Source organism: Taudactylus pleione, unplaced genomic scaffold, assembly GCF_031769625.1.
Source record: "Taudactylus pleione unplaced genomic scaffold, aTauple2 ptg000274l, whole genome shotgun sequence".
In the NCBI taxonomy this organism is placed as follows: Eukaryota; Metazoa; Chordata; class Amphibia; order Anura; family Myobatrachidae; genus Taudactylus; species Taudactylus pleione.
The window spans coordinates 264995-291769 of NW_028284676.1; the positions used below are offsets into that span (position 1 = coordinate 264995).

Genomic DNA, 26775 nt, shown 5'->3' on the forward strand with positions numbered 1-26775 from the left:
CGATTCCTGAACCTTTAAAGAGCCAAGGAACAGCAGCAACTGGTCCAACCAAAGAGAGGAATGAAACCCCTTTGCATCATACAAGGAGCTGTAAATCTTTCAAGCCCTGTGGCAATACTTGGCTGAATCAGGCTTCCAAGCCTTCAGCATGGTCTGACCGCATTGTCCAAAGAAATATTTTGCTCTAAGGATCATGGCTTCAAAAGCCACACCATTAAAGCCTACCAATGTAATGTCTGGTGAAGAAAGGGGCTCTGACTTGATACTGGGTCTTGGAGGTGGGTGCCATGCTTGGTCAGTCCGGTGGTACTAGAATCACCTAAACACCCCTTTCTCCTTTTACATACTTGGTCTATTGTATCTCGTGATGTCACTGTGGACGCCCCCAAACGGAGGCGTTCACATGGGAACGCCTCCGTTTGGGCAGCCACTCCCCCGGCAGCCCGCCCACCAAAGGGGGCGTGCTGTCACTCAACATCGACAGCACACCCCCTTTGGTACGAGACCCGGAGCTACGGTTTGCCCGTCGCTATCCGGGTCTCGCGCATGCGCACGACGGAGCCGGCTCCGTCGTGCGCATGCGCTCTGGGCCACCATCGACCCGGTTGCGAGCGCTCAGCGCTTGCGACCGGGTCTGAATCAGGCCCACAGTCCCAACTATAATATAGGTCACAAATAGGTTTACTCACTACCCATAGACTCCTGTGACACATCACGCCTGTCACACACAAACGCCTCCTGATGACAGCCCTACTCATTCTATACCTCTGTATAATCTCTGATTTGTGTCACACAGATGAAATCAGTAACGCCACAGACTACATTAATATGGGCCAGCGCTTATAAAGAGACAAAAAAAAGCATTACCTGATTTTTACCCCGTCGTGGTGCTGGGGCCGAGTCTGCAGAGAGGAGAAATATCATAATAAGACAAAAGTCCAAAGCAGCATCTCTCAGATCTGTGCAGATATATTAGTCCCGGAACTACATAAGTCAGCGGTTATCAACATGTGGAACTCCAGCTACTGTGGAACTATACATCCCAGCATGCCCTGCCATAGTTTTGCTATTAGGGCATGCTAAAACTGTGGCACGGCATGCTGGGATGTGTAGTCCCAGAGCAGTAGGAAGGCTGGTCCCAACACAGGTGAGCACATGAACCCAAGGGGGCATGGATCAAACCTAAAGAGAACAGAAGTGCAGGTGTTGCCCATACCAATCAATCAGCTTCTACCTATCATTTATCTAGTGCATTATATAAAATAACTAGAACCTGATTGGTTGCATAGGTAACTTCTCGTCCACATTAAAAGGTATAGCGGCAAGTAATTTGTTTAGCGGCACGCTCATGTACATTTAGCTCAGCCTTAAGGTCGTGCTCTTACTGGCGGAATGCGAGAAAAATATGCCCCCCCCCCCCCCCTTCATTCCCCACTTCACCTGAGTCATCCTCATCACTGGGCTGTACCGACAGCTTCTTCAGCTTCTCTGTGATCTCCCGATCTTCATCATCATCGTTTCCTCCCCCCTTCTGCTTCCGTCGGTCCTTTTTCTTCTTGTCTATCTTCTTTTGCTGTGAAAATAAGCGGAACGTGAAGTGGTTCAGATAAGGGATACGATTTAGCAAAGGGAGGGAAGGGGATGGGAGGGTCTTCGTTCCATGTTAATTAAAGCCCAAACTAATCTAATCTTGGAAATGTTAACCCCACATGGAAATGTTTTAGGGTGTATGAGCAAACAAAGCGCACACGGGAGTTTCATGGTTGTTACTACGCAGAGGTCACATGCATGTACAACTATCTGCTTGCAGCCTATTACTGCTAAAGACAATGTAGTAAAATAAAACAGCAGATAAGCAGCATGGACCCAGGCGGCTCTCCAGGCCCTGTAGTCCTGCTCCATTGCTAGGGGAAAACCAAAATAAAACCTGCTGCCCTACGATCCTTACCAAGGGCCTCTGACAAAACATGTATAAAATAAAGTTAACAGGCTAGAGGAGGGGTATCAGTAAGGATAGGAGGGGTCTTGCTGGTGTATACCTGGGTTTAAAGAGACAACGTAAGACTGAGGGGTAAGTGTAATAGCCTGTGCGATGCAGGCATCAGTGAGTCTGCCTGATATTTTAAAGGGGTAATCATTCAAAAGGCAAAACCAGGTTGTTTTCGTCTTTTAAATGACTGCCCCTTTAAAACACCAGGCAGACTCGCTGGAAGTCGCTGATGCCTGCAAGACGCAGGCTATTACACTTATAGTGTTCATTCTAGAGGGGCACGGGGGCAGGGGCGCCTGGCATGCAAAAGGGCTTTTGTGCTCACCGAAGGCGCCCGTCAAGGGAGCCTGGTGACTCAAGACACGCCCTCATTACATCACTGTGGGGGCGTGCCCGGCACTCACGGAGGTGCCGGGCTGCCCCCAAGCTCTCCCTGCAGTGTGAACAGATGCCGTGTATGATCTTAGTGTCCCCACCTGTTGTTGCTGTTGCTCGTGCTGCTCCTTCTCCCGTTCCTTAGCGGCTTCCTCCTCCTGAGCCTGCTTATTATCTGCCGACAACTCCTCGAAAAACTGTTGGGGTGGGCGAAATCAGACGCTGGTTACTACAACGCACCATGCGGCATAAGCAGCACTTCCCTGTAGCCAGCGTCCTCAGGGCAGTGCACCATCTTACTCTTTAGTATGCATGTAGACGTTTATGACAACTCATCCCCAGGATAAAGATACTGTAACATAAAGCAACCGTTCAGCATTATTACACAACGCGCAGTTATCCGCCGCTGGGCAGCTCAGCCCCACGTGTCAGCTGATCACCATCATCCCACTTATTGGTTCAGATTGCACCACACAAGTAGCAACATGAGAATGGTCCCAAACGGTTTTACTAACCATCACAGACCTGAGAACCCATAGCGGGGACCCAGCTACTGCTCACTCGGATACACGGGTGACCCTTATTGCTGCAGATCGCAGGACTAACCTTAACAACCATATCTAAAGTAGACCTTTCACATCCTGTAGTATACCCCTCCCACTAAGGAGCAGAACTATTTTGATGGATTCTATGATCCTATCCTTATACGGAGTGGCTCAGTGATTAAAGGCACCAACATAAATATGACACCAGTCGGAGGCCTTTCTACTTGGTCCCATTCCCCTGCTCACATCATGACACCTCCCCCATCACTCGTGGCTCTGGGAGAGATGTATCAAGCATTCTAAAGAGTGGAGAAAATGCCCAACCAACAATCCAGCACCTAAACATTTTATAGGCTGAACTTTCCACTCTATGAGGCTTGATACATCTCACCCTCTGTCCTTATTAACAGTAACACTGGACACTGTCGCCCACTCAACATTCCACTAATCTGATTGGCTACAGGTCAGAGTTGATGTTGACAGGTAACCATTTGTGGGGAACATCATGGACCTGCCCTAGGGCTCTTTACATGGCAGCACCAGGAGCCAATCTCTGCTGAGAGTTTGAATAACATTGATTCTCTCTGCCACTATTACTAAAAATTACGATTAGGCACACAGTCACTTTAAAACCATAATTGTGGGAAACCATCAGCCCTTCACCATCGATAAATAAAACGATTGACCAACGACCCCTGACCATCGAAGTATGTCGAACAACAATGGTTTAGCCCTACTTGTTCTATTCCCTTCTGCTTTTAAAGTGAGGACTTCCTGGAGCAGGAGTTGCAGATTGATGGCGAGCGAGTCATTAGCATATTGTCACAATCGCTATCCATGAGAGATCACAGCTGCGATGGCGTTTGTGTCCACATCTGAATCAAGCCCAGAGTGTGAAGGAAAAACGTTGACGTTGGGCTACTGTAATATAAGGTAATGTGCGACCCAATATCATGCGGAATGAAATCGTCCCATTAACGATTCATATATGCTCAACATATAGAATAAAGGAGTATTCATGGTTACCGATTTCTTTCCCTTTTTGTCTTTTTTTCCTTTCTTCACCACCTTATCTGAAAGGAAAGACAGCAGAGTGTACATTAGAGGACAATGTGGAGGCGTTATCTGAAGGGGAGAAGGCCTGAGTCAGCCTGAAAGGGCAGAGACACAATGCTGATAGCTACCACTCATGTAATGCCCAGTACAGTCCCCATCTAGTATCTACCATGTATGTAACCACGCTGCCAGTACCCTCTCCCCTGCCCAGGGCCCCCAGCTTATACTACACCCTCACTTACCACCAGCTACTGATCATGTAATGCCCAGTACAGTCCCCAGCTAGTATCTATCATGTATGTAACCACGCTGCCAGTACCCTCTCCCCTGCCCAGGGCCCCCAGCTTATACTACACCCTCACTTACCACCAGCTACTGATCATGTAATGCCCAGAACACTCCCCAGCTAGTATCTACCATGTATGTAACCACACTGCCAGTACCCTCTCCCCTGCCCAGTGCCCCCAGCTTATACTACACCCTCACTTACCACCAGCTATTAATCATGTAATGCCCAGTACACTCCCCAGCTAGTATCTATCATGTATGTAACCACACTGCCAGTACCCTCTCCCCTGCCCAGTGCCCCCAGCTTATACTACACCCTCACTTACCACCAGCTACTAATCATGTAATGCCCAATACAGTCCCCATCTAGTATATGTAACCACACTGCCAGTACCCTCCCCTGCCCAGTGCCCCCAGCTTATACTACACCTTCACTTACCACCAGCTACTAATCATGTAATGCCCAGTACAGTCCCCAGCTAGTATCTATCATGTATGTAACCACACTGTCAGTACCCTCCCCTGCCCAGGCTGCAGTTCCCCCAGCTTATACTACACCCTCACTTACCACCAGCTACTGATCATGTAATGCCCAGTACAGTCCCCAGCTAGTATCTATCATGTATGTAACCACACTGCCAGTACCCTCTCCCCTGCCCAGTGCCCCCAGCTTATACTACACCCTCACTTACCACCAGCTACTAATCATGTAATGCCCAGTACAGTCCCCAGCTAGTATCTATCATGTATGTAACCACACTGCCAGTACCCTCTCCCCTGCCCAGTGCCCCCAGCTTATACTACACCCTCACTTACCACCAGCTACTAATCATGTAATGCCCAGTACAGTCCCCAGCTAGTATCTACCATGTATGTAACCACACTGCCAGTACCCTCTCCCCTGCCCAGTGCCCCCAGCTTATACTACACCCTCACTTACCACCAGCTACTAATCATGTAATGCCCAGTACAGTCCCCAGCTAGTATCGATCATGTATGTAACCACACTGCCAGTACCCTCTCCCCTGCCCAGTGCCCCCAGCTTATACTACACCCTCACTTACCACCAGCTACTAATCATGTAATGCCCAGTACAGTCCCCAGCTAGTATCTACCATGTATGTAACCACACTGCCAGTACCCTCTCCCCTGCCCAGGCTGCAGTGCCCCCAGCTTATACTACACCCTCACTTACCACCAGCTACTAATCATGTAATGCCCAGTACAGTCCCCAGCTAGTATCTATCATGTATGTAACCACGCTGCCAGTACCCTCTCCCCTGCCCAGTGCCCCCAGCTTATACTACACCCTCAATTACCATCAGCTACTTTTGCTTAATTCAAATTTATTCAATCTATAGTATGCCATGGTCTATATAATGTCACCACGGTTATAATGTACTTTTCTAGAGGCTTTACATACTGCTATTATAGAGAAGGAGCAATGCATTTTACATACATACTTTAACCCATCTATAGTAGCACACTCTCACCCTCCTCCATCAGACGTCATACCTGCCAGCGCTCTCATTTGTTTGGTGTCGTTTATCCTATTCCCAATAGGATGAAAGCTTCTCACTCCCCCTACTCCCACCCACCACAATACCCATTTCCAAATTACTCCCTCTCTCATTAATGCCATCACCCCAACCGCTTTCCCCTTCTCCTCCCGATGCATCTCTTCCCTTATTCACAATGCCAACCTCTCCTCACTTTGTACACCTGCCCACCTCCCATTCCCTTCCCCCTCTACCTATTCTCATCTCCATCAATTCCTATCTACAATTTCACTCCTACTCTCCCTATTCCCGTCCCCACTCCTACTTTCCCTGTTCCCGTCCCCACACCTACTCTCCCTGTTCCCGTCCCCACACCTACTCTCCCTAGTCCCGTCCCCACTCCTACTCTCCCTAGTCCCGTCCCCACTCCTACTCTCCCTAGTCCCATCCCCACTCCTACTCTCCCTAGTCCCGTCCCCACTCCTACTCTCCCTGGTCCCCCTATTCCCATCCTCACACCTACCCTCCCTATTCCCGTCCTCACACCTACCCTCCCTATTCCCGTCCTCACACCTACCCTCCCTATTCCCGTCCTCACACCTACCCTCCCTATTCCCGTCCCCACACCTACCCTCCCTATTCCCGTCCCCACTCCTACTCTCCCTATTCCCGTTCCCACTCCTACTCTCCCTATTCCCGTCCCCACTCCTACTCTCCCTATTCCCGTCCCTACTCTCCCTATTCCCGTCTCCACTCCTACTCTCCCTATTCCCGTCTCCACTCCTACTCTCCCTATTCCCGTCTCCACTCCTACTCTCCCTATTCCCGCCTCCACTCCTACTCTCCCTATTCCCAGTCCGCACTCCTACTCTCCCTATTCCCAGTCCGCACTCCTACTCTCCCTATTCCCAGTCCGCACTCCTACTCTCCCTATTCCCGTCCGCACTCCTACTCTCCCTAGTCCCGTCCCCACTCCTACTCTCCCTAGTCCCGTCCCCACTCCTACTCTCCCTAGTCCCATCCCCACTCCTACTCTCCCTAGTCCCGTCCCCACTCCTACTCTCCCTGGTCCCCCTATTCCCGTCCTCACACCTACCCTCCCTATTCCCGTCCTCACACCTACCCTCCCTATTCCCGTCCCCACACCTACCCTCCCTATTCCCGTCCCCACTCCTACTCTCCCTACTCCCGTCCCCACTCCTACTCTCCCTATTCCCGTCCCCACTCCTACTCTCCCTATTCCCGTCCCTACTCTCCCTATTCCCGTCTCCACTCCTACTCTCCCTATTCCCGTCCTCACTCCTACTCTCCCTATTCCCGTCTCCACTCCTACTCTCCCTATTCCCGTCTCCACTCCTACTCTCCCTATTCCCGCCTCCACTCCTACTCTCCCTATTCCCGCCTCCACTCCTACTCTCCCTATTCCCAGTCCGCACTCCTACTCTCCCTATTCCCAGTCCGCACTCCTACTCTCCCTATTCCCAGTCCGCACTCCTACTCTCCCTATTCCCGTCCGCACTCCTACTCTCCCTATTCAAGTCCGTACTTTCCCAATTCCCGTCTCCACTCCTACTCTCCCTATTACCGTCTCCACTGCCACTCTCCCTATTCCCGTCTCTTCCCCACTCCTACTCTCCCTATTCCCGTAACGTCCCCACTCCTACTCTCCCTATTCCCGTCCCCACTCCTACTCTCCCTATTCCCGTCCCCACTCCTACTCTCCCTATTCCCATCCCCACTCCTACTCTCCCTATTCCCATCCCGACCCCACTCCTACACTCCCTATTCCCATCCCGACCCCACTCCTACACTCCCTATTCCCGTCCCCACTCCTACTCTCCCTATTCCCATCCCGACCCCACTCCTACTCTCCCTATTCCCATCCCGACCCCACTCCTACTCTCCCTATTCCCATCCCGACCCCACTCCTATTCTCCCTATTCCCGTCCCCACTCCTACTCTCCATATTCCCATCCCCACTCCTACTCTCCCTATTCCCATCCTACTCTCCCTATTCCCGTCCCCACTCCTACTCTCCCTATTCCCGTCCCCACTCCTACTCTCCCTATTCCCGTCCCCACTCCTACTCTCCCTATTCCCATCCTACTCTCCCTATTCCCGTCCCCACTCCTACTCTCCCTATTCCCATCCTACTCTCCCTATTCCCGTCCCCACTCCTACTCTCCCTATTCCCGTCCCTTCCACTCTCCCTATTCCCATCCCCACTCCTACTCTCCCTATTCCCGTCCCCACTCCTACTCTCCCTATTCCCGTCCCCACTCCTACTCTCCCTATTCCCGTCCCCACTCCTACTCTCCCTATTCCCGTCCCCTCCCCTACACTCCCTATTGCCTTTGAAGGAAAGGGAGTAGTCAAAGATAACTAAAAAAGACAGCGTACTTGTGGGCTAGAGGAGATGGTGGTTCTGTTAATAGATAAAGCAATTGTGGAAAGTGAGGTTATGTGGTAGGGTGGGAAGATGATCAGCTCAGTCTAAAGCTGGGTCACACTGGGCAATATATCGGTCGTTCAATCAGATGGCGGATATGTTGTGAGCGCGTCAGCAGGTGTGTGCCCCTAATAGGTCTGTGAGCGACGTCATTCACAGACATACCACGTCAGTTGGGCAGTACAGCCGATGGTAGATCTATCTGTAAATATATTGGCACATCTGGCTGTGTACGGGCCGTCCGCCCATACGCATGCTGCAGGGACTCTGCGCTGATCAACATTTCAGCTGGGCAGAAAAATTAAAATGCCCGCCCAGCTGTGATGTCAGCTGACAGCACAGACATAGCAGCAGAATGATTGGTAAGTGTGTATGCATTTACCAATCATTAGATAGGTCGGCCAAGTCTGTATCCAGCTTTAGACATGCTAAATTTAAGAAAGTGCTGGGACATCCAGGAGGACATAGCAGAGAGACAGCTAGAGATACAAGTGAGGAGAGAGGACAGGGGATGAGAGGTAGATCTGAGTGTCATCAGCATAGAGATGATATTGAAGGCCAAAAAGGGCGGATTATGAGCTCACAAACTCCCTATCCCAGTTCCTCCTCCTCCTTACTCCTTCACTCCCTATTCCCATACCCACCTCTTCACTCCCTATTACGGTCCCCCTCACTTCCTATTCCGGTCCCCCTCCTCCTCACTCCTTTACTCCCTATTCCCATACGCACCTCTTCATTCCCTATTTTGGTCCACCTCCTCCTCACTTCTTTACTCCCTATTCCCATACCCACCTCTTCACTCCCTATTCTGGTCCCCCTCCTCCTCACTTCCTAATCCAATCCCCTCCTCCTTTCTCTTTACTCCCATACCTACCTCTTCACTGCCTATTCCAGTCACCCCTCCTCCTCACTCCTTTACTCCCTATTCCCATACCCACCTCTTCACTCCCTATTCTGGTCCACCTCCTCCTCACTTCCTAATCCAATCCCCTCCTCCTTTCTCTTACTCCCTATTCCCATACCTACCTCTTCACTCCCTATTCTGGCCCCCTCACTTCCTATTCCCATCTCTTCACTCCCTATTCCAGTCCCCCTCCTCCGCACTCCTTCACTCCCTATTACCTCATTCAGATTCCCTTCCCTATTCCTGGCCCTAACGTCTCACCATATTCACCTGCCCCCACTATCTCTCTACTCCTGACCCCTCTCCTAATTCCCATCCCCAATACCCCTCACTGTGTCGCTATTCCTATCCCCCAAATCTCCCTCACTATTCCCAAATCCCCTTCACTGTGTGCCTATTCCTACATTCCACCCCAAAATCTCCCTCACTATTCCCAACCCCCCAACCCCCAATCTCCATCACTAATCCCAACCCCCTTACTCTCATTCCTGACTCACCCCCATCTCCCACTCCCTCTATACTATAGTATCATGATGTGGGACTGTTAGGGGTCCTCACCTGCTTCCTTTCCTCTCTCCTCCTCCTCTTCTTCCACCTCTTGCTTTCTTGGCATCTTAATGACGTCAGTAAACTAGACCCCCTTCTTGATATTACGTCACTGCCGGGCCCGTGATGTCAGGACTGAAGCCGCTTACTCACGTGGCGAAGAACAATCTACCGACCGGCAACCACAGACAGCCCAGGCCCCTATCTCCCTTCCAGTCCTCTGGGCCACTCAGAAATAGCCTTAGAACATCCGCCCTTCGCTCCGATGAGACCGATCATTCCATTGGCTGTCCTGGGAGTGACGCATACGTGCTGAACCGCTAGGCAATCAGTCATTGGTCCGCTGGGAAACGAGAGCGAGGCTTGAGTTTTATTTCGTCTTCCTATTTGTGAACCTGGGACTTGAGGCGTGAGACGCATTCCAGCCGCTTATTGGACGAGTGGGCTCTTTCTCGATACAAACCATTTTATTGGCTGTGGGAAGACACGTGACGATAGCTCTGACAGCGGCTTTTCCCATTGGCCCGTTTTGGCTGCCGGATTGAGGCGTGACACGCACCTGCCCACGGATTTGACCAACAGCACCGAGGCCTGACTCGTGGAACGCACATGGGTCATTTTCTGTTACTAGGGTTCCACGCGTGGGTTATTAGAGTGGGAGTCTGGGACTGAACTGCTAAGGGCCCAGAACCTGGGGCAAGGAGGCCTAGTCTTGGTGGGGCACCTGAGGGGTTAGTACTTATTATATTAGGCCTAGACTTGGAAGATTATCTAAGGGGGTCAGTGCCTATGGGTTATTCTTAGAGGGGTAGTGGTTAAGTGCACACTGTACAGTCCAGAAGAGGGAGTTGAGAAGGAAGTCTGTGAGTGAGGGTCCTGTTCCTGGTGGAATAGCCAAGGGTCCTCCTGGTCCTGGCAGGATAGATGAGGTTCCACTTGATCCTTGCAGCATAGCTGAGGGCCCTCCCCTCCTGGTCCTAGTGGGATAGCTGAGGCTTCTCCTTGTCCTAGTGGGATAGCTGAGGGTCCTCCTGGTCCTGGAGGGATAGCTGAGGGTTCTCTTTGACCTAGTGGGTTAGCTGACTGCCCTCCAGGCTTTGAAGGGACACCTCTGGGTCCTCCTGCTCCTGGCGGGATAGCTGAGGGGCCAGAGCTGAGTGCAGAAATTTAAGGCCCAGAGGTTGTTTTTAGTGCAGCAGGGCCAGTCCCTTGGGGCACTGTGTGCGGTGATAACTACACCTAGAAGGATGAGATGGTCGTGTCAATCCGAGTAGAGGTTTAGCATTACTCTGTAATTTTATTATCCTAGCTAATGTTGTGATAAAGTGTAAATCATTTACCAGATACATTAAAATTATTTGTGAAATTGTTCAAAAAATAAAAATTGTAGCAATAGCTGTGGCTGCTTGACTGGATCTTTGTGTCAAAGACTCACCCTAGATCTTTGGTTCATGAAAGTAAAAAAATGCCTCGTAAGAAGCCCTTTAGCAACAAGCAGAAGAAGAAGCAACTACAAGACAAGAGAGAGAGGAAGAGGGGTAAGCATTAAATATATTCTTACGCATAATATGCAAATGTTTTAGAACTGTATGTAGTCTAACAAGTAAAGCACAAAGATTGTTTGTGATATTTGTACATTAATATGGGAAATATTCGGCCATATGAATGCTCGTATACAGAAATCCCTTATTATGCTGTATAGGTAGGCATAGTTTTAAGGTCTAGCTTGTATATTGCTATGTACTGTGTTCCTGGCATGTAGCCGTTCTCTGAAAGCACGCTATCCGTTCAGTTTCGGCATTACTGGTGCACTTTGCGGACTGAGTTAATATTTCTGAGAAAGCGTCCTATCAGTTCTCTTGGAATAAGTCATGCCACTGGTTTCTAGTGACGAGATAGGCTGACCTCTCATGAATGTTATTTCAGGTCTGAAACTGGCTACTTGTAAGCAATGGGGACACTTTATTTAATTTCTTCTGGATTCCAACTTTATGACAGGTCCACTTGAAGCCGGCAGGTCCGAGTCAAACAGTCGTAGCCAGAGCAGAGAGCGTGGGGAGAATACGGACACGTCGGACAGTGAGAGCATCCGACCGCAATTGAGGAATATCAATCAGCAGCCGCAGATATTCAAAATTGGAGACAGAGGATATGACCCCAACAGGTCCGTGTGTGATTTAAATGTATATGTTTATACTGTGTTTGATACTTTGATGGTGGTGCACTTCTGTCTGCGTTTTCCAGCACAGGTGTTATTGATGTTGTCATAACATTAGCTTTGGCTTTTAGATAAGTGAGAGCAACTCTGTGTGGAGGGCTTTCATGGAATCTGGTTTTCCTTGTATCATCCTGGAAACATTCCTACTAAGCGGTTGTTGGACTTGTAGCAGGGAAATTGCTCTGCTATGTGTGTTGGTGAAAAGACTAGGGGGGCTTTGCTGACAAAATTCTTTAAAAATAAATAAATACTAAGGCATATATAGGGCCGCACAGGTGGTGTAATGGTCAGCATTACTGCCTCACAGCCCTGCGGTCGTGGGTTCAATTCCCACTATAGCCCTAGATGTGTGGAGTTTGTATATTCTCCCTGTGCTTGCGTGGGTTTCCTCCAGGTACTCTGGTTTCCTCCCACACTCCAAAAATATACTGGCAGGTTTATTGGCTCCCAACAAAAAAAAATAACCCTAGAGTGTATGTGTGTGGGCGTGCATATGATAGGGAACATAGATTGTGAGCTCCCACTCGGGCAGGGACTGATGTGAATGGACAAAATATTCTCTGTAAAGCTCTTCGGAATATGTGTGCGCTATATAAATAACTGGTAATAAAGTATTTACTATTGAGCGGATTGTCAAGGCCACCAATTATTGGCGGCTTTGACCGATTGTTTTAAAGCGGCAATAGAAATAAATTCTAAACCAGGCTGGTTTAGAATTTATTTCTGCTGACGTTTTGAAACGATCGGTCAAAGCCGCCAATAATGGGTAACTCTGACAATCTGCCCAATAGTAATCTAGCCCTAAAAGAGTTGCATCAAAGTCTAGCCGGCCATCACTTCAGGTGACCCTCCTTCATTCATTGTAACTTTTTTTTCTTGTAAAGTAGTACGGCTCGGTCTAGTCTCGTTTTATGTCATAAGTTTCTCATGCGAGTGAGAGACCTCTTTATGGCGGGATTTAGTTATGAGACCGGCGGGCGCATCCCTGCAAGAGATTTAACATAGGTGCTGAAATACCAACAACTACGTTAATCCCAATGCCGGACCGATCGTCCTCTTTGCCGGGTAAGTATACCCTTAGGGTTAGGCACTTCCCCGGGGAAGGTTAGGGTTAGGCACTAGGGGGGGAGGGTTAGGGTTAGGCACTCCCCCCTTCAGTAGGGTTAGGATGCGTGGAGGGGGGGGGGGGTTAGGTTTAGGCACCCCTAAGGGAGGGTAAGTGGGGGGGGGAGAGGGGAGGGTTAGCATACTTACCACCGGGCCTCGGGGTCTTCACCTGTCGGCCTGTCACCGCCGGTATGTCAGTCCCATTCCCTTTTTGGCATGCGTCACTGGTGTACACTTCAGTGTCTTAATTATATTTATAGGCCTGAGCTTAACTGCACTTCACTGTATAAAGATGCATATGTCATGCCATTGAAACTGCATATCAATTAGGTAATTGTGTGGTGAGAAAAAGACCCAGTGGCGTAACTTCATCCCAGGTGCCCTGAGGCAAGATAAATGTTGGTGCCCCCCCCCCTCCCCCAAACTAAAATGTACCACCCCCCAGCACCTATGCCAGCCCCAGCTGCCGCCGCCCCCCTTATGCAGTTCCTTTTATATAATGCCCCCAGTAGTGGTCCCCCTATGCAGTGCCCGCCTATGTAGTGCTCCCCAGTAATGGTCCCCCTATGCAGTACCTCCAGTAGTGAGCCCCCAGTAGTGAGGCCCCGGTAGTTTCCCCCAGTAGTGAGCCCCCGGTAGTGAGGCCCCTGTAGTTGCCCCCAGTAGTGAGGCCCCTGTAGTTGCCCCCAGTAGTGATGGCCCCCACTGCGCGCGCGCACACACACAAAAAACAAACAAACACTTACCTTTATCCCCGCTCCAGTGCTGCTGCCGTCCATCCCTGGTGTCTGCTCCTCGGCACTATGGGAGTGACGTCATTACGTCACTTCCATAGTGCACTGCGGGACCCGGAACTCACTCCTGAGCTCCGTCCCCGGCGTCCGCTCCTCGGCACTATGGGAGTGACGTTATGACGTCACTCCCATAGTACACTGCGGGACCCAGAAGACGGAGGGAGCTCCGTCCTCCAGCTGCCGCCAGGGGTTTGAATAGGAGCCGGGTGCCCGCTGGTAACACACTCAGCGGGCGCCCGGCAAATGGAGGGTGCAGGGGGTGTGTCCGCACCCCTTGCACCCTCCGTAGTTACGCCAATGGAGGTGGAGCGCCGATCAGCGGCGCTTCTTCTCCATGCAGCTCCCGGGGACAATGGAGCCAGGTGCCCCCTTCAGGGCTGACGCCAGGCGGCAAATGACTCCATTGTCTCCGGGAGTTCGCCACTGAAAAGACCTTTAGTTCCCCCCCCCCCACCCAACTAAATGAATGCTTGTTTTTGCATGTGAGTGCAGTCCAGGATGCAGAAGTGTGCCTAGCCTGTCTCCAGCATGAAATGTTCCACTGTGCCCAGCGCCTTCCTTTAGAAGGTGTCATGTTTTGCTCCACCGTAGATGGCACTATTTTGTTGCACAGTCACAGATTCATCATGAGGGTCTTCTGTGACTGCTGGCTGCACGGGAGGTTTTTAATCGGCTATGCTCATAGTTTGTGGCAGTGGGGTGGGACATTATTAGGGTGGGGCATCGTGCCACCTGCTTAAGAAATAAATATGTAAAGCAATGGTTAAACACCTTTCGCATGCCATTCAGACTGCCATAGGAAATGCAGAAGGGATAGTGGCTATATTTATAGAAGCTGTAATGGCAGTTTTTGGATCTGATCGTTCTGGTTCTGATTCTTTGCTGTGTAATTGCAAGCGCTCCAATTTTCATTGAGATTAAAACCGCACATCCACTAGGCGACTAGGGAAAGACAGTACTATTACAACATCGTAATCTTACCCCATGCCCTGCAGTGCCTACACTGAACGATGAATCGTTCAGTGTAGGCACCCTCCCTCATCGTTATCCTGTCGTTATCGGCAGATTGACCGGCATGTTTGGGTGATGATTGATGTCTGAAACGACCAGCAGAAGCGCGCATCGCTGGTTGTTTCCAACATTATAGTGCACGATTAATGAGCGATTGCACGCTTACGATGTCGTAAACATGCAATCGCTTATTAATATCGCCTAGTGGATGTGCGCCGTAACTTTGCTGAAAGTATCTCAAGATAATTGCACCTTGGATCAAAACAGCAGGGACATCTGGTGGTCTTCCTTTGTATTGCAGGTATAGACTTCAACTTGAAAGAGAGAGTAAAGAAGAAATAGAACACAGGAAGAAACTTGCTATAGAGAAAATTTTGGAAACCGTTGTGGAAACTGAACTAGAAGTGGATATAGAAAACATTTACAGGCCGGGATCAGGTAATGTTATCTCGGGATATTCAGTCCTTTACCCGGTCTCGTATGACAGCATGTCTGCCCAGTGATGCCACATCGGGAGATTTGCAGAGGGCAGGGCTTTACCAATCACTAAAGTGCGTCTGTATATTTTCCCCTAGTGTTTTGGGAGGGTTGGGTAAGATATCCCGACACTTGGGGTGCCGGCTGTCAGTATACTGACAGCGGCCTCAATCCCGACAGGGGAACGGTAAGTACTGTTCCCCTGCCCTATTTACCCCCTAACCCTCCTTTTCTGCACCTGATACTAACCCTCTCCCTTAGTGCCTAAACCTAACCCTCCCCGCTTAGTGCCTAACCCTAACCACCTCCCGGTGGTGCCTAACCCCCCCTACGTTCGGTATTCCGGCATAGGCATCTCCAGCCATGTCGGGATTCCGTTACCGGTCTTCCCACGCTGATCCGGGATTCCAGCGTCGGGGTCCCGGCAGTCGGCATCCCGGGTGTCGGTATATTACTGGCATCCTGTTTTGGGAGAGGACCCTAATGTGGTTTTCAATTAAACTTAGCCCAGCTGTTTTATAAGAGTTACATCAATGTTTTAGGGTGGTTTTAATTAATATTAAGGGCCGTATTCAATTAGACGCGAAAATAAAAAGTATCGCCGATTGTGTCTTCGCGTCGCGGAAACTTATCTCTGTATTCTATTCCACCCGCTTTTCGCGTACGTGGAAAGTCAATGCAATGTAATGGGTGAAAAAGATTCACTTCTGAATAGCTGGAGAAAATAAGTGCACATTTTTTATTTTGGGGTGCAAAGGTGGGGAAACCACTCAGACCCCTTGGGACAGCCCCCAAAGGACAACTGCGTCAGAAAATTCCAGAAAAAAACCTTAACACCCCAAAAAAGTACTTTAATTTTGGGGGCGAAAAAGCACAAAGTGGGAGGACAACTTCAAAACTAGCGAAATAAGGTTCTGGGGGTGCTCTAAGAAGGTGCCAAGTGTTTTTGGGGTTGCAGTTGCTTTTATGATGGAGGAATTTCACTTTTATTAAAACTTCACTTTAGAGACATTAAAATATGCTAGCACCCATTTTCAGGTATACTAAATTTGACAGGACTAATATTTTCTGAAAAAAATACTGTTTTATGCCATTCTTCACCACTTGTGCATAGACGCTAATTAGTGGCTATTGACCCAACTTAAGTACCCTAAATAGCTTTATTAGGCCTATTCGGGCACATCTACATTGATCCCCAATGCTAGTGCATCTTTTTTGGGGGGGCTGATTCCCCGATTCGGACACCCCTTTCCGCCTGTTCTGACTTCGCGGGTTGCCGTTTTCGCGTCTTTTGGAATTGATTACGGCGAATAGCAGGGACGCGCACGATAAGTTTCCGCGTCCAAAAGACGCAATGTAGGCGAAAAGTCTGGCAGGCGGAACTTTATCGAGGATGCAAAACTAATTGAATACCGGCCTAAGTTTGAGAATTGTGCAGAATTTTCCTAATTTCAGTTACAAGCAGTCATTCAGAATGGGATGCGGTTATAATCCCGGCAAGTGGTATGCCAGCGCTTAGAATACCGGCGACGGAATCTCGATCGCCGGCATCCCGAAGGTAACCAGTGTGGTTAGGGTTAGGCACTAGGGGGGAGGGCTAGGGTGCGGGGTTTAGGTACTAGGCGAGAGGTAAGGTTTATGCACCGGGGAGGGTTAGGGGTAGAGAGAGGAGAAGGGTTAGGATACCTACCGACAGGTGTCAGTATCTTAAACCTGTCAGGATGCCAGTGTCGGGTTTTTGACCGCCGGGATCCCGAGCGCCTGCATACAGTACCCATCCCATTCAAAACATACCTGTAACCAGTGAAGAAATAACAAAAGGAAAAGTGGGGCATCGTGTTACCCCTTTAGTCAATGAATATGTATTACATTCAGCACTAATTGTACAGTCAGTAGTTAGACTCACAGTCCAATACACTTGCAGCACAGCAATATAATGTATTTCTCTCAGTGTTGGATTTCCCGAAGAGACCAGCCTGGAACTACGCGATGAGCAAGGAGGCTGTGCTGCTACAGGAGGAGAAGGCCTTCAAGGAATATCTGCAGAAGATTTATGAGAATCACAGCCCTCGGGAGCTCAGCTACTTTGACCACAACCTGGAGGTGAGAGAAGTCCCAGTGGAAATACAGAAATTCTTTCTTCTCTCTAGGCTATTACCTGAAAAAGGTGGAACACTGTTGACAAAGACGGTGTGTCCACTTTGGTGTTTTCTCCTGTGGTTGGCGGGTTACGCTGTAGTTTTTACTTTTTAAAAAAAAAAAAAATTTCTCTTTCTATTTTAGTTGTTGTGTGTTGTTGTTGTTGTATTTTGTTTACGTTTTTTTCTTTTTACATTTTTGGTAAGAACCAACTTCCTAGTAGGTATTTAGGTGTATAGTGCCTGATTCAGATTTGGGAATAGAGTAAAAAATAGCAAGTAACTGTGTACCTGGACAAACCATGTTGCAATGCAAGGGGTGCAAATACATACATTGTTTTTGTATGTGGGGTAAATACTGGCTGCTTTTGCATGTAGCCCACAAATGCTGGATAGCTTTATTTTTACACTGCAATTTAGATGTCATTTTGGACACACCCTCTCCCAAATCTAAATCACTCTGCACATTTTACATCTGCCCCACCTCCAGTGTGACATGGTTTTACCAAGGTGGAAAGTTACTTGCTCCTTCTTACTCTATTCCCAAATCTGAATCCGGCCCATAGCCCGCAGAATAAGGTGGTATTTGCCATTATTTCTTAATGTTTAATCCCTTGGAGGCATCGTAATAAACTATATCCAAAAAGGTTATGACAATAAGTACAGGAATCCTCATGTATGACTGACCATTGTATAGTTTGTTTTTTGTGGACTCTAGAATAACAAAGGCACAACCCTCAGTTGTTAATGTACATTTGGGTCAAATATATCTAGTAACCGCTAAACGGTTGTCTGTTTTAGTTTTTGGAAAATGCTCTTCTGCGCATTCATTATTTCCTTGGGTTGCTTTTCTCTCCTTTTTTAGACCTGGCGCCAGCTGTGGAGAGTGCTGGAGATGTCCGACATTGTTCTGCTAATAACAGACATCCGGCACCCGGTCAGTGTTCCTGTTTGTGTACAAGGGGCAGTGCCCGGCTTTGGATAATTTTATTTTTTTCTCGTAGATTTTAAATTCTTCTTCAGAAACATTTTAATATTTTGTGTAAATAAGGAACATTGTAGTAAGAATTGCTATCTATGATAGGTGCTGCATTTCTCGCCTGCTCTTTATGACTATGTCACTCAAGAATTGGGGCGGTCACTGATCCTTGTCCTCAATAAGACTGACTTGGCTCCCCCATCGCTGGTGGTAGCTTGGAAACATTATTTTCAGACCAAGTTCCCACAGGTCCATGTGGTCTGTTTCACCTCCTACCCCAGAGACCCCAGTGAGGAGCAGGACCCTTCTGCAGGTACTTCTGGGATATGTGGATGGCCGGTCTCATCGATTACTCACCACCATACATATCTCTTTTCTCCATATATACTGGCCTAATCTCTGTCCATCTCTCCTCATCTCCATATATACTGCCCTAATCTCTGTCCATCTCTCCTCATCTCCATATGTACTGCCCTAATCTCTGTCCATTGCTCCTCATCCCCATATATACTGCCCTTATCTCTGTCCACCTCCTCTTCATATATACTGCCCTTATCTCTGTCCACCTCCTCTCCATATATACTGCCCTTATCTCTGTCCATCTCTCCTCATCTCCATATGTACTGCCCTTATCTCTGTCCATCTCTCCTCATCTCCATATGTACTGCCCTAATCTCTGTCCATCTCTCCTCATCTCCATATGTACTGCCCTAATCTCTGTCCATCTCTCCTCATCTCCATATGTACTGCCCTAATCTCTGTCCATCTCTCCTCATCTCCATATGTACTGCCCTAATCTCTGTCCATCTTTCCTCATCTCCATATGTACTGCCCTAATCTCTGTCCATCTTTCCTCATCTCCATATGTACTGCCCTAATCTCTGTCCATCTCTCCTCATCTCCATATGTACTGCCCTAATCTCTGTCCATCTCTCCTCATCTCCATATGTACTGCCCTAATCTCTGTCCATCTTTCCTCATCTCCATATGTACTGCCCTAATCTCTGTCCATCTTTCCTCATCTCCATATGTACTGCCCTAATCTCTGTCCATCTCTCCTCATCTCCATATGTACTGCCCTAATCTCTGTCCTTCTCTCCTTATCTCCATATGTACTGCCCTAATCTCTGTCCATCTCCTCTCCATATATACTGCCCTTATCTCTGTCCATCTCCTCTCCATATATACTGCCCTTATCTCTGTCCACCTCCTCTCCATATATACTGCCCTTATCTCTATCCATCTCCCCTCATCTCCATATATACTGCCCTTATCTCTGTCCACCTCCCCTCATCTCCATATATACTGCCCTTATCTCTGTCCATCTCCTCTCCATATATACTGCCCTTATCTCTGTCCATCTCCCCTCATCTCCATATGTACTGCCCTAATCTCTGTCCATCTCCTCTCCATATATACTGCCCTTATCTCTGTCCATCTCCTCTCCATATATACTGCCCTTATCTCCTGTCCACCTCCTCTCCATATATACTGCCCTTATCTCTGTCCACCTCCTCTCCATATATACTGCCCTTATCTCTATCCATCTCCTCCATATATACTGCCCTTATCTCTGTCCATCTCCTCTCCATATGTACCGTCCTATTCTCTGTCCATCTCTCCTCAGTTCCATATGTACTGCCCTGATCTCTGTCCATCTCTCCTCATCTCCATATGTACTGCCCTGATCTCTGTCCATCTCCTCTCCATATGTACTGTCCTATTCTCTGTCCATCTCTCCTCATCTCCATATGTACTGCCCTAATCTCTGTCCATCTCTCCTCATCTCCATATGTACTGCCCTAATCTCTGTCCATTGCTCCTCATCCCTATATACTGCCCTAATCTCTGTCCATTGCTCCTCATCTCCATATGTACTGCCCTAATCTCTGTCCATTGCTCCTCATCTCCATATGTACTGCCCTAATCTCTGTCCATCTCTCCTCATCTCCATATTTACTGCCCTAATCTCTGTCCATCTCCTCTCCATATGTACTGTCCTATTCTCTGTCCATCTCTCCTCATCTCCATATGTACTGCCCTAATCTCTGTCCATTTCTCCTCCCCTCCACATCTGCTATTCTGTTCTCCATCGATATCTGCTAATCTCTGTATCCTTCTGCTGCTACCTCCGCCTGTGTCTCTATCTCCTTGCCTCTATAATCCCGCCATCTGCTGTTCTCGTCTCTAATTGATATCTAAATCCATTTGTTTCCCCTCAGTGTTTAAGAGACGCAGGAAGAAGCGCCGGGTTTGGAGCTCCGCCCTGGGCCCCAATCAGCTCCTCCGAGCTTGTGAGATCATCACAGCTGGGAATGGTAATAGATGACATAGTAATAGCACCGCTGCTATCTTTTCTGCATTTTTCTCTATACTGTTCTTTTCAGGGCTTTTCTGTGTCTATTACTTCATCAGGCTTTTCAGCTTGGTTATGTATTGCTGGATGTTTCAGCAGATTTGGGGGTCTTACTGTGAGTGTTCTTGTGGCATTCGCAGTTTCTAAGGACGTGTTCGGATATTAGCTGTTATATTTAATTTGATCCATTGTCTGACTCCTTGTCCGCTACCTCTTCCAGCCTGTCCTCTTATGCTGGCAATACACTAGTACGATGCGATTCATCGTACGTTTTCCCTTGAACTCCCCGGCAGCTCCCTAGCAGTCCCGGCCGCACGATTTGGTGCTTATTTTTTCACACGTCCTACATACGATTACAATATATAATATGGGCTGCACATCTGATCATACGATACAATAGAACAGCGGCGGGAGCGCGCATCGGATCGTATCCTACCTAAATACTACGTAATTTCGACACAATTCATGGTACGACGCGTCTAAAATGGGGCAATTGCCCAGAAATTGCGCTAGTGTACGGCCAGCATTAGGCACTACGATCCTCCTTTTATTTCTTCATCTGTTCTTGTTCCCCTTCAGTTGACCTGACCAGCTGGAGAGAGAAGATCGAGAGAGACTCTGCCGCGCTGTACAGCCCCACAGGCAAGGAAGGGGACCGAGAAGAGAGTGAAGCTGACGGTGGAGACGCTGTTCTCGCCCAGCAGGTCACTGATGCAGAACTAGGGGCGCCCAGCAGGGAGCTGTACAAGGATGGGGTGCTGAGCATCGGCTGTCTTGGTGAGACACGACTGGTGATGTCGTAGGACTTAGCAAATATTGCTGTGATTATCTTGTAGGCGCAGTGCAGCTCACCCCCAGCCAACGGGAGAGCACACCACCTGGAGATTGCATTACTGCTAACCACCGTTTGCTTTATTTCCTTACGTAACCACAATGTGAACGAGTTCCTGATATAAACATATTCTGAGTGTCTGGTCCCTGCAATCTAGTCTGTCGCGTGCTCAGCTCTTCTATCCTTATTTTGCTCTGATCCTTTGCAGGGTTCCCTAATGTGGGGAAGTCTTCACTGATCAACGGACTTGTCGGAAAGAAGATCGTCAGTGTCTCCCGGACCCCAGGTCACACCAAATACTTCCAGACCTATTTCCTGACGCCCACAGTGCGCCTGTGTGACTGCCCTGGCCTCATCTTCCCCTCACTTATCGATAAGCAGCACCAGGTAAAAACCCCGTCTCACCGTAATACACAGGGAACAGTATGTCCAGCAAGACAGGTGTGAAGTGGCTGCTGTACAGACCTGGCATTCTGTTTCTGCAGATTCTGGCTGTGCCCTTTGTATCCTTAGTGACTCTTGTCCATCTTGCCAGCTAGGCGAGTGTTGAACTTCCCTCCTGGCGCCCTGCTGTGCTGACTTGTTTGCTTATGTTACTTTTTGTATATTATATGTTTATTTTCTGGGCCAGGGTTTTGCATGTTTGTTCCCATGCAATTCTGTCCAGGTGGTGGTGGATTTGCATGGGAGGGAGGTTGGCATTATGGTTATTATCTTACCATTGTTTTAACCTATATTTTCTGGACGTTTTGTAGTCTGTCTGACACTTCCTTTCTGTTTGTGGACCTTCCCTGCTATAATACATCTATTTCTGTTGTACTGATGAGGTGGACGTTGGAGCCTTGAAGTTTGCAGGTGATTACGGGGACACAGCAAGAATAGCCTTTATCTCTCTCACACTCTCTCTGTCTCTCATAGCTTCTTGCTGGCATCTACCCCATTGCTCAGATTCAGGAGCCGTACACTTCGGTGGGCTACCTGTCCTGTCGAATCCCTGTCCCCAAGCTCCTGAAACTTAACCACCCGAATGGAGGACAGCAGGGCTGGACAGCTTGGAGTATCTGTGAGGGTAAGGTACCTTTGCTGTTATATGGACCTGTATGTAGACCTATTTGGTTATATAGACAGTGATTTGAAGCATCTGTCTCTTCTGTACGCAGCTTGGGCAGAGAAGCGCGGATATAAGACTGCAAAATCTGCGCGCAGTGACACGTACAGGGCCGCCAACAGTCTCTTGCGTCTTGCCGTGGATGGACGTCTTTGCTTGTGTATGAGACCCCCATGTTACTCTCTTCAGAAAGGTAACCTCTGACCTTCCCCCTACCCCCTTCTGTAAATGTATACCTGTTGCTACCACACAGTGAAGGCAGCCATTTTGTCCGGCGAACCAATATTCAGCCTATAAATGCACTAGGAAAGGAGTCAGCAGATGGCTGCCTCAACTGTGAATAAACTACAGCTACAATACAACTGCTCACACCATGCCTCTATAACGTATAATCTCTCCCCTGGCAGACGTCTGGGAGCAACACCCAGACACCCTGGAGATGGTCGCCCACGTTCAGGCACAAGGTCGATCGGACGGTCGCTCCTCCTCGGGTGGAGAGGAGGAGGAGATTTCAAGTTCCGGTGAGGAGGAAGAAGAGTGTGACAGGGACGCAGATGAAGAGGAAGATGACGACGAAGACTCCTCCACGTCCCAGGCCAAGAAGGCCGTCAAAAATAAAGTCGCTGACATCAACCCCTATGCCCTTCTAGGGGAAGACGAGTGCTAGATGTGGGATGTGAATTTAAAGTGGATGTGCTTTAGAAAGGATAAGGTCTTTTGCCTCTTTTTAAAAGCCTCCCCATACTTACCGTGCTGTAACCAGGCAGAGGTGTTTTCAGGCAGACATATGCTTTCCGCAGAGGGGCCAGTGACATTTTCTCAGTAATTTGCTGTTTTCCCTCCAAAAAAATTTTTCAGTGCAGAGATGGGCGAGGATATGTTGCGCTATTTCATTTGTAAGGACACTTAACTGGGAGAGAGCCGGAGAGTATGAGGACGGGAATCCGTTCCGTTCCTCACACATCTCTTCACTCCTGTCTGCTTCCATCTCATGATGATATTCTTTAATAGGACCAGGGCATGGTTTAAAATGGCAGCTCATCATCTGCTTAAGTGTGTGGGTTTGGAATGATAAGGTCGCTGTGAGGATTTGTAAGAGTGGCAGTTTCTTCCTGGTACACCGTGTCCGTTACACAGTGGCGGCAGCCATTTTGTGAGTATCTCTGGGGCATGAGGTAGTTTTCAGTTAGAGACATCGCTGAGGCATAAGGCACCGTACGGAGATATAGCTAAGTTATGTTCCTACTACATTGTTGGGCTGCATTCTCTTGAATATCGTGGCCTCTGATTGGTGTAAGTGACATGTACACTTTCATTCCAGTTATTATAAAGCCATGTTACATCTGCAGAGTGAGGTGTGTGCCTTCTAGGATAGCTATGAACGAGTGTTTGGAATAATACATATAATAGGTGGCTGTACGTTACAGCAGCTGCTTTCATTATACTACACAAATATGTGCTTTTTTCTTCCATTTTGTCCCAAGGAAGCGTTCGGGGACCAGTGTGCTATAATTATATTGAATACCTATTTTCCTGACACAATTCCATTTGAACGTATTGCTCAGATTCCGGTTGTACAGCTGAGAGGACATAACCGTCAGAACTCCACAAAATTAGCTTTGAGATGAGAAAGACCAGAGATATGTCCTACTTTAGACATCGGAGGGGGGGAGGGGTGCGGGCTTTCATGTCCTACGGAATAAAAACCTGCACAATGAATCGCAGATGCCCCCTACTCATCAGCCAAGCTTGCAAGGCATGTTTATCCATTTTCTCTTCAGTTTCATGGCTTCAGATGTCTATTTTGCTGTACAAAAATAAATAAATACAATTATATTTACTGATTCCTGAGAGATTTCATTTGTCGTCTTTCAGGCTGATGTAGAGTTGAATACAAGTCCGTATTGTGGAGCCAATGTTTGCTTAGTTAAGCAATTATTTGCTACTGCGCATTTGTTACCCTGAGTGTACGCACAATTGCATATATCGCCCTGCCCGATTTGAAGTCGCTGAAATGCGCTCTGTCTTTATGGTGGTGCCCCGCTGAAACAGTAGTCCCCACCCACAGGCTACAGTGTCCCACACGGGGGGGGGTGTGAAACAATCGCCGGCGAGTATATAGATGCTGTGCTTATGGCATCTATTCACACTGCAGGGAGAGCTTGGGAGCAGCCTAGCATCTCTGGGCACGCCCCCTACAGTGATGAAAAGGGGTGGTGTCTGCTGCGTTCCACAAAGCCGCAGAGGCCATGTTTAGACTGATGCACTGCACCTGCCATTGGGCTGATGCAAGGGTCGATGTGTTGCAGCGTGCAGTGGGCACTGATAGTGGGAATCTCCGGGCTTGCACATTCTGGTGCACGCTAGTACACAAGGGGAGGGCTGAAACCAGCATTTGCATATGTGGCTGCGGCGACTGCATGCACCTCTGTATCACTGGGCGTACTCTTGAGCTGGCATACACACTGTTAAGTATTTTTCTTCGACTCCATAGGGGGGACAGGGACAACGCTGGATATAGCCTGGAGAAGGAGAGTCTGGGCACCAAACGGTTAAATACAAATACCCATAAAGCCCAGGCTCCTCTCCTCTATACCCAGCCCCCAGACAGAGAACCTTCAGTTTTTAGTTGGCAAGCCCGAGGCAGAGGAGAAGAGAAGGCCGGCATACATAGAGAGCCATCCATACCATGGCGAGTACAGCCGGACTGGTCAAGTAAACTCCCCCAGTAGACTGGTGCCCTGTGCCCCCTATGGAGTTGAAGAAAAAGACTTAACAGGTAAGACATAAGGCTAATTTTCTTCTTCCTCCACTAGGGTGCACAGGGACAACGCTGGGACGTCACAAAGCAGTCCCCCTATGGGCGAGGAGGCTCCTGAGCTGCAGTGAGCACAGAATGCCCGAAGGTGGCGTCCGAGGACGCAAAAGTGTCAAACGCATAAAACCTGATGAAAGTATGAGCAGACGACCATGTGGCAGCCCTACAGAGCTGTTCAGCAGAAGCCCCACAGCGCGTTGCCCAACAAGACCCAACTGACCGCAGGGGCAGGACGGTTCGCCAGGGAGTAAGCATGGCGAATGGAGAGGCGGAGCCACCTGGCCAAGGTTTGCTTAGAGGCTGGCCAGTCCCGCTTAAAATCATCATACAACACAAAGAGAGAGAGTCTAACTTGCGTATGTCCTTGGTCCGTCTGACATAAATCCGGAGAGCCCTTACCACATCCAGTCAAGCTTCCGGTGGAGAAGAAACTGTAGGCTGGAATGCCGGAACAACAATCTCCTGATTAATGTGGAAACTGGATACCACTTTAGGAAGGTAGCCAAGGTGCCTCCGCAGCACAGCCCTGTCGGGATGGAAAATCAAAAATGGGGAGCGACAAGAAAGAGCGCTCAAATCAGACACCTGCCGGGCAGATGCGATGGCCAGTAGAAAAATAGTTTTCCACGTGAGCCAGCGCAAATCCACTGACCTGTAATGGCTCAAAGGGCGCAGCCTGCAAAGCTCTGAGAACCAAAGAAAGGTCTCAAGGAGCCGCAGGAGACACGAATGTTGGCTGAATGTGGAGAACTCCTTTGAAAAAAGGTACGCACTTCCGGCAGTAGAGCAATCTGCCTTTGGAATAGGACTGACAAAGCAGATACCTGGACCTTCAAGGACGAGAGCCGTAGGTTGAAGTCCAGACCCGTCTGTAGAAAATAAAGGATCCGGAAAAGACCTGTGTTGGACCAGAGGTCTTGATCACCAAAGTAAGTATGCCAAATTCTGTGATAAACGCGCTGAAGAAGGCTATCGGTCCGAACCACTCTTCTAAAGAATCCCTTTGCTCTTAGGATGGATGTCTCAAAAGCCGTCCCACTAGGATCAGAGTGCCTCCTTCCTGCTTGAATTTGCAAAGGACCCGAGGAATCATTGATAGTGGGGGAAAACATAAATCAGGGCGAAGGTCCAAGGAACCGTTAGCGCATCCACTAGGAGAGCTTTCGGATCCCTAGAGCTAGAGTAATAGAGGAAGTTGATGGTTTAGGGAGATTCCATCATGCCGATGTCCGGTTAGTCCCAGCGATGGACCAATAGCTGGAAGACTTCCGGATGCAGCGCCCAC

General features: G+C 48.8%; 2 protein-coding genes across 2 annotated transcripts in view; one reads left to right on the plus strand and one right to left on the minus strand.

Moving 5' to 3' along the window:
* The window catches only part of ABCF1 (ATP binding cassette subfamily F member 1), a 32260-nt gene extending 22338 nt beyond the window's left edge, over window positions 1–9922 (minus strand). Inside the window, exons 1-5 of the mRNA XM_088481475.1 lie at window positions 9665–9922; window positions 3937–3983; window positions 2467–2562; window positions 1441–1573; window positions 868–902 (exon numbers count right to left, since the gene is read on the minus strand). Of these exons, the coding sequence (XP_088337601.1) occupies window positions 868–902; window positions 1441–1573; window positions 2467–2562; window positions 3937–3983; window positions 9665–9719 (366 nt within the window). The 5' untranslated portion in view covers window positions 9720–9922. The remainder of the gene's footprint in view (window positions 1–867; window positions 903–1440; window positions 1574–2466; window positions 2563–3936; window positions 3984–9664) is intronic.
* Window positions 9923–10180: 258 nt separating this feature from the next.
* Window positions 10181–24512, plus strand: GNL1 (G protein nucleolar 1). The gene is made up of 12 exons (XM_088481476.1): window positions 10181–11190; window positions 11651–11816; window positions 15084–15220; window positions 17211–17362; window positions 18263–18334; window positions 18482–18689; window positions 20599–20694; window positions 21312–21509; window positions 21773–21951; window positions 22483–22633; window positions 22725–22865; window positions 23080–24512. The coding sequence occupies exons 1-12, from the start codon at window positions 11118–11120 to the stop codon at window positions 23337–23339; spliced, it is 1833 nt and encodes a 610-aa protein (XP_088337602.1). The 5' UTR covers window positions 10181–11117; the 3' UTR covers window positions 23340–24512.
* The last annotated feature ends 2263 nt before the right edge of the window (window positions 24513–26775 follow it).

What these genes read in the sequence shown, in the direction of transcription:
- GNL1 (XM_088481476.1), top strand. Translation starts at nt 11,118, where the DNA reads ATGCCTCGTAAGAAGCCCTTTAGCAACAAGCAGAAGAAGAAGCAACTA. An exon ending in AGAGGATATGACCCCAACAG is followed by an intron (nt 11,817 to 15,083) that starts GTCCGTGTGTGA and finishes TTTGTATTGCAG; the next exon opens with GTATAGACTTCAACTTGAAA. An exon ending in GATCATCACAGCTGGGAATG is followed by an intron (nt 20,695 to 21,311) that starts GTAATAGATGAC and finishes GTTCCCCTTCAG; the next exon opens with TTGACCTGACCAGCTGGAGA.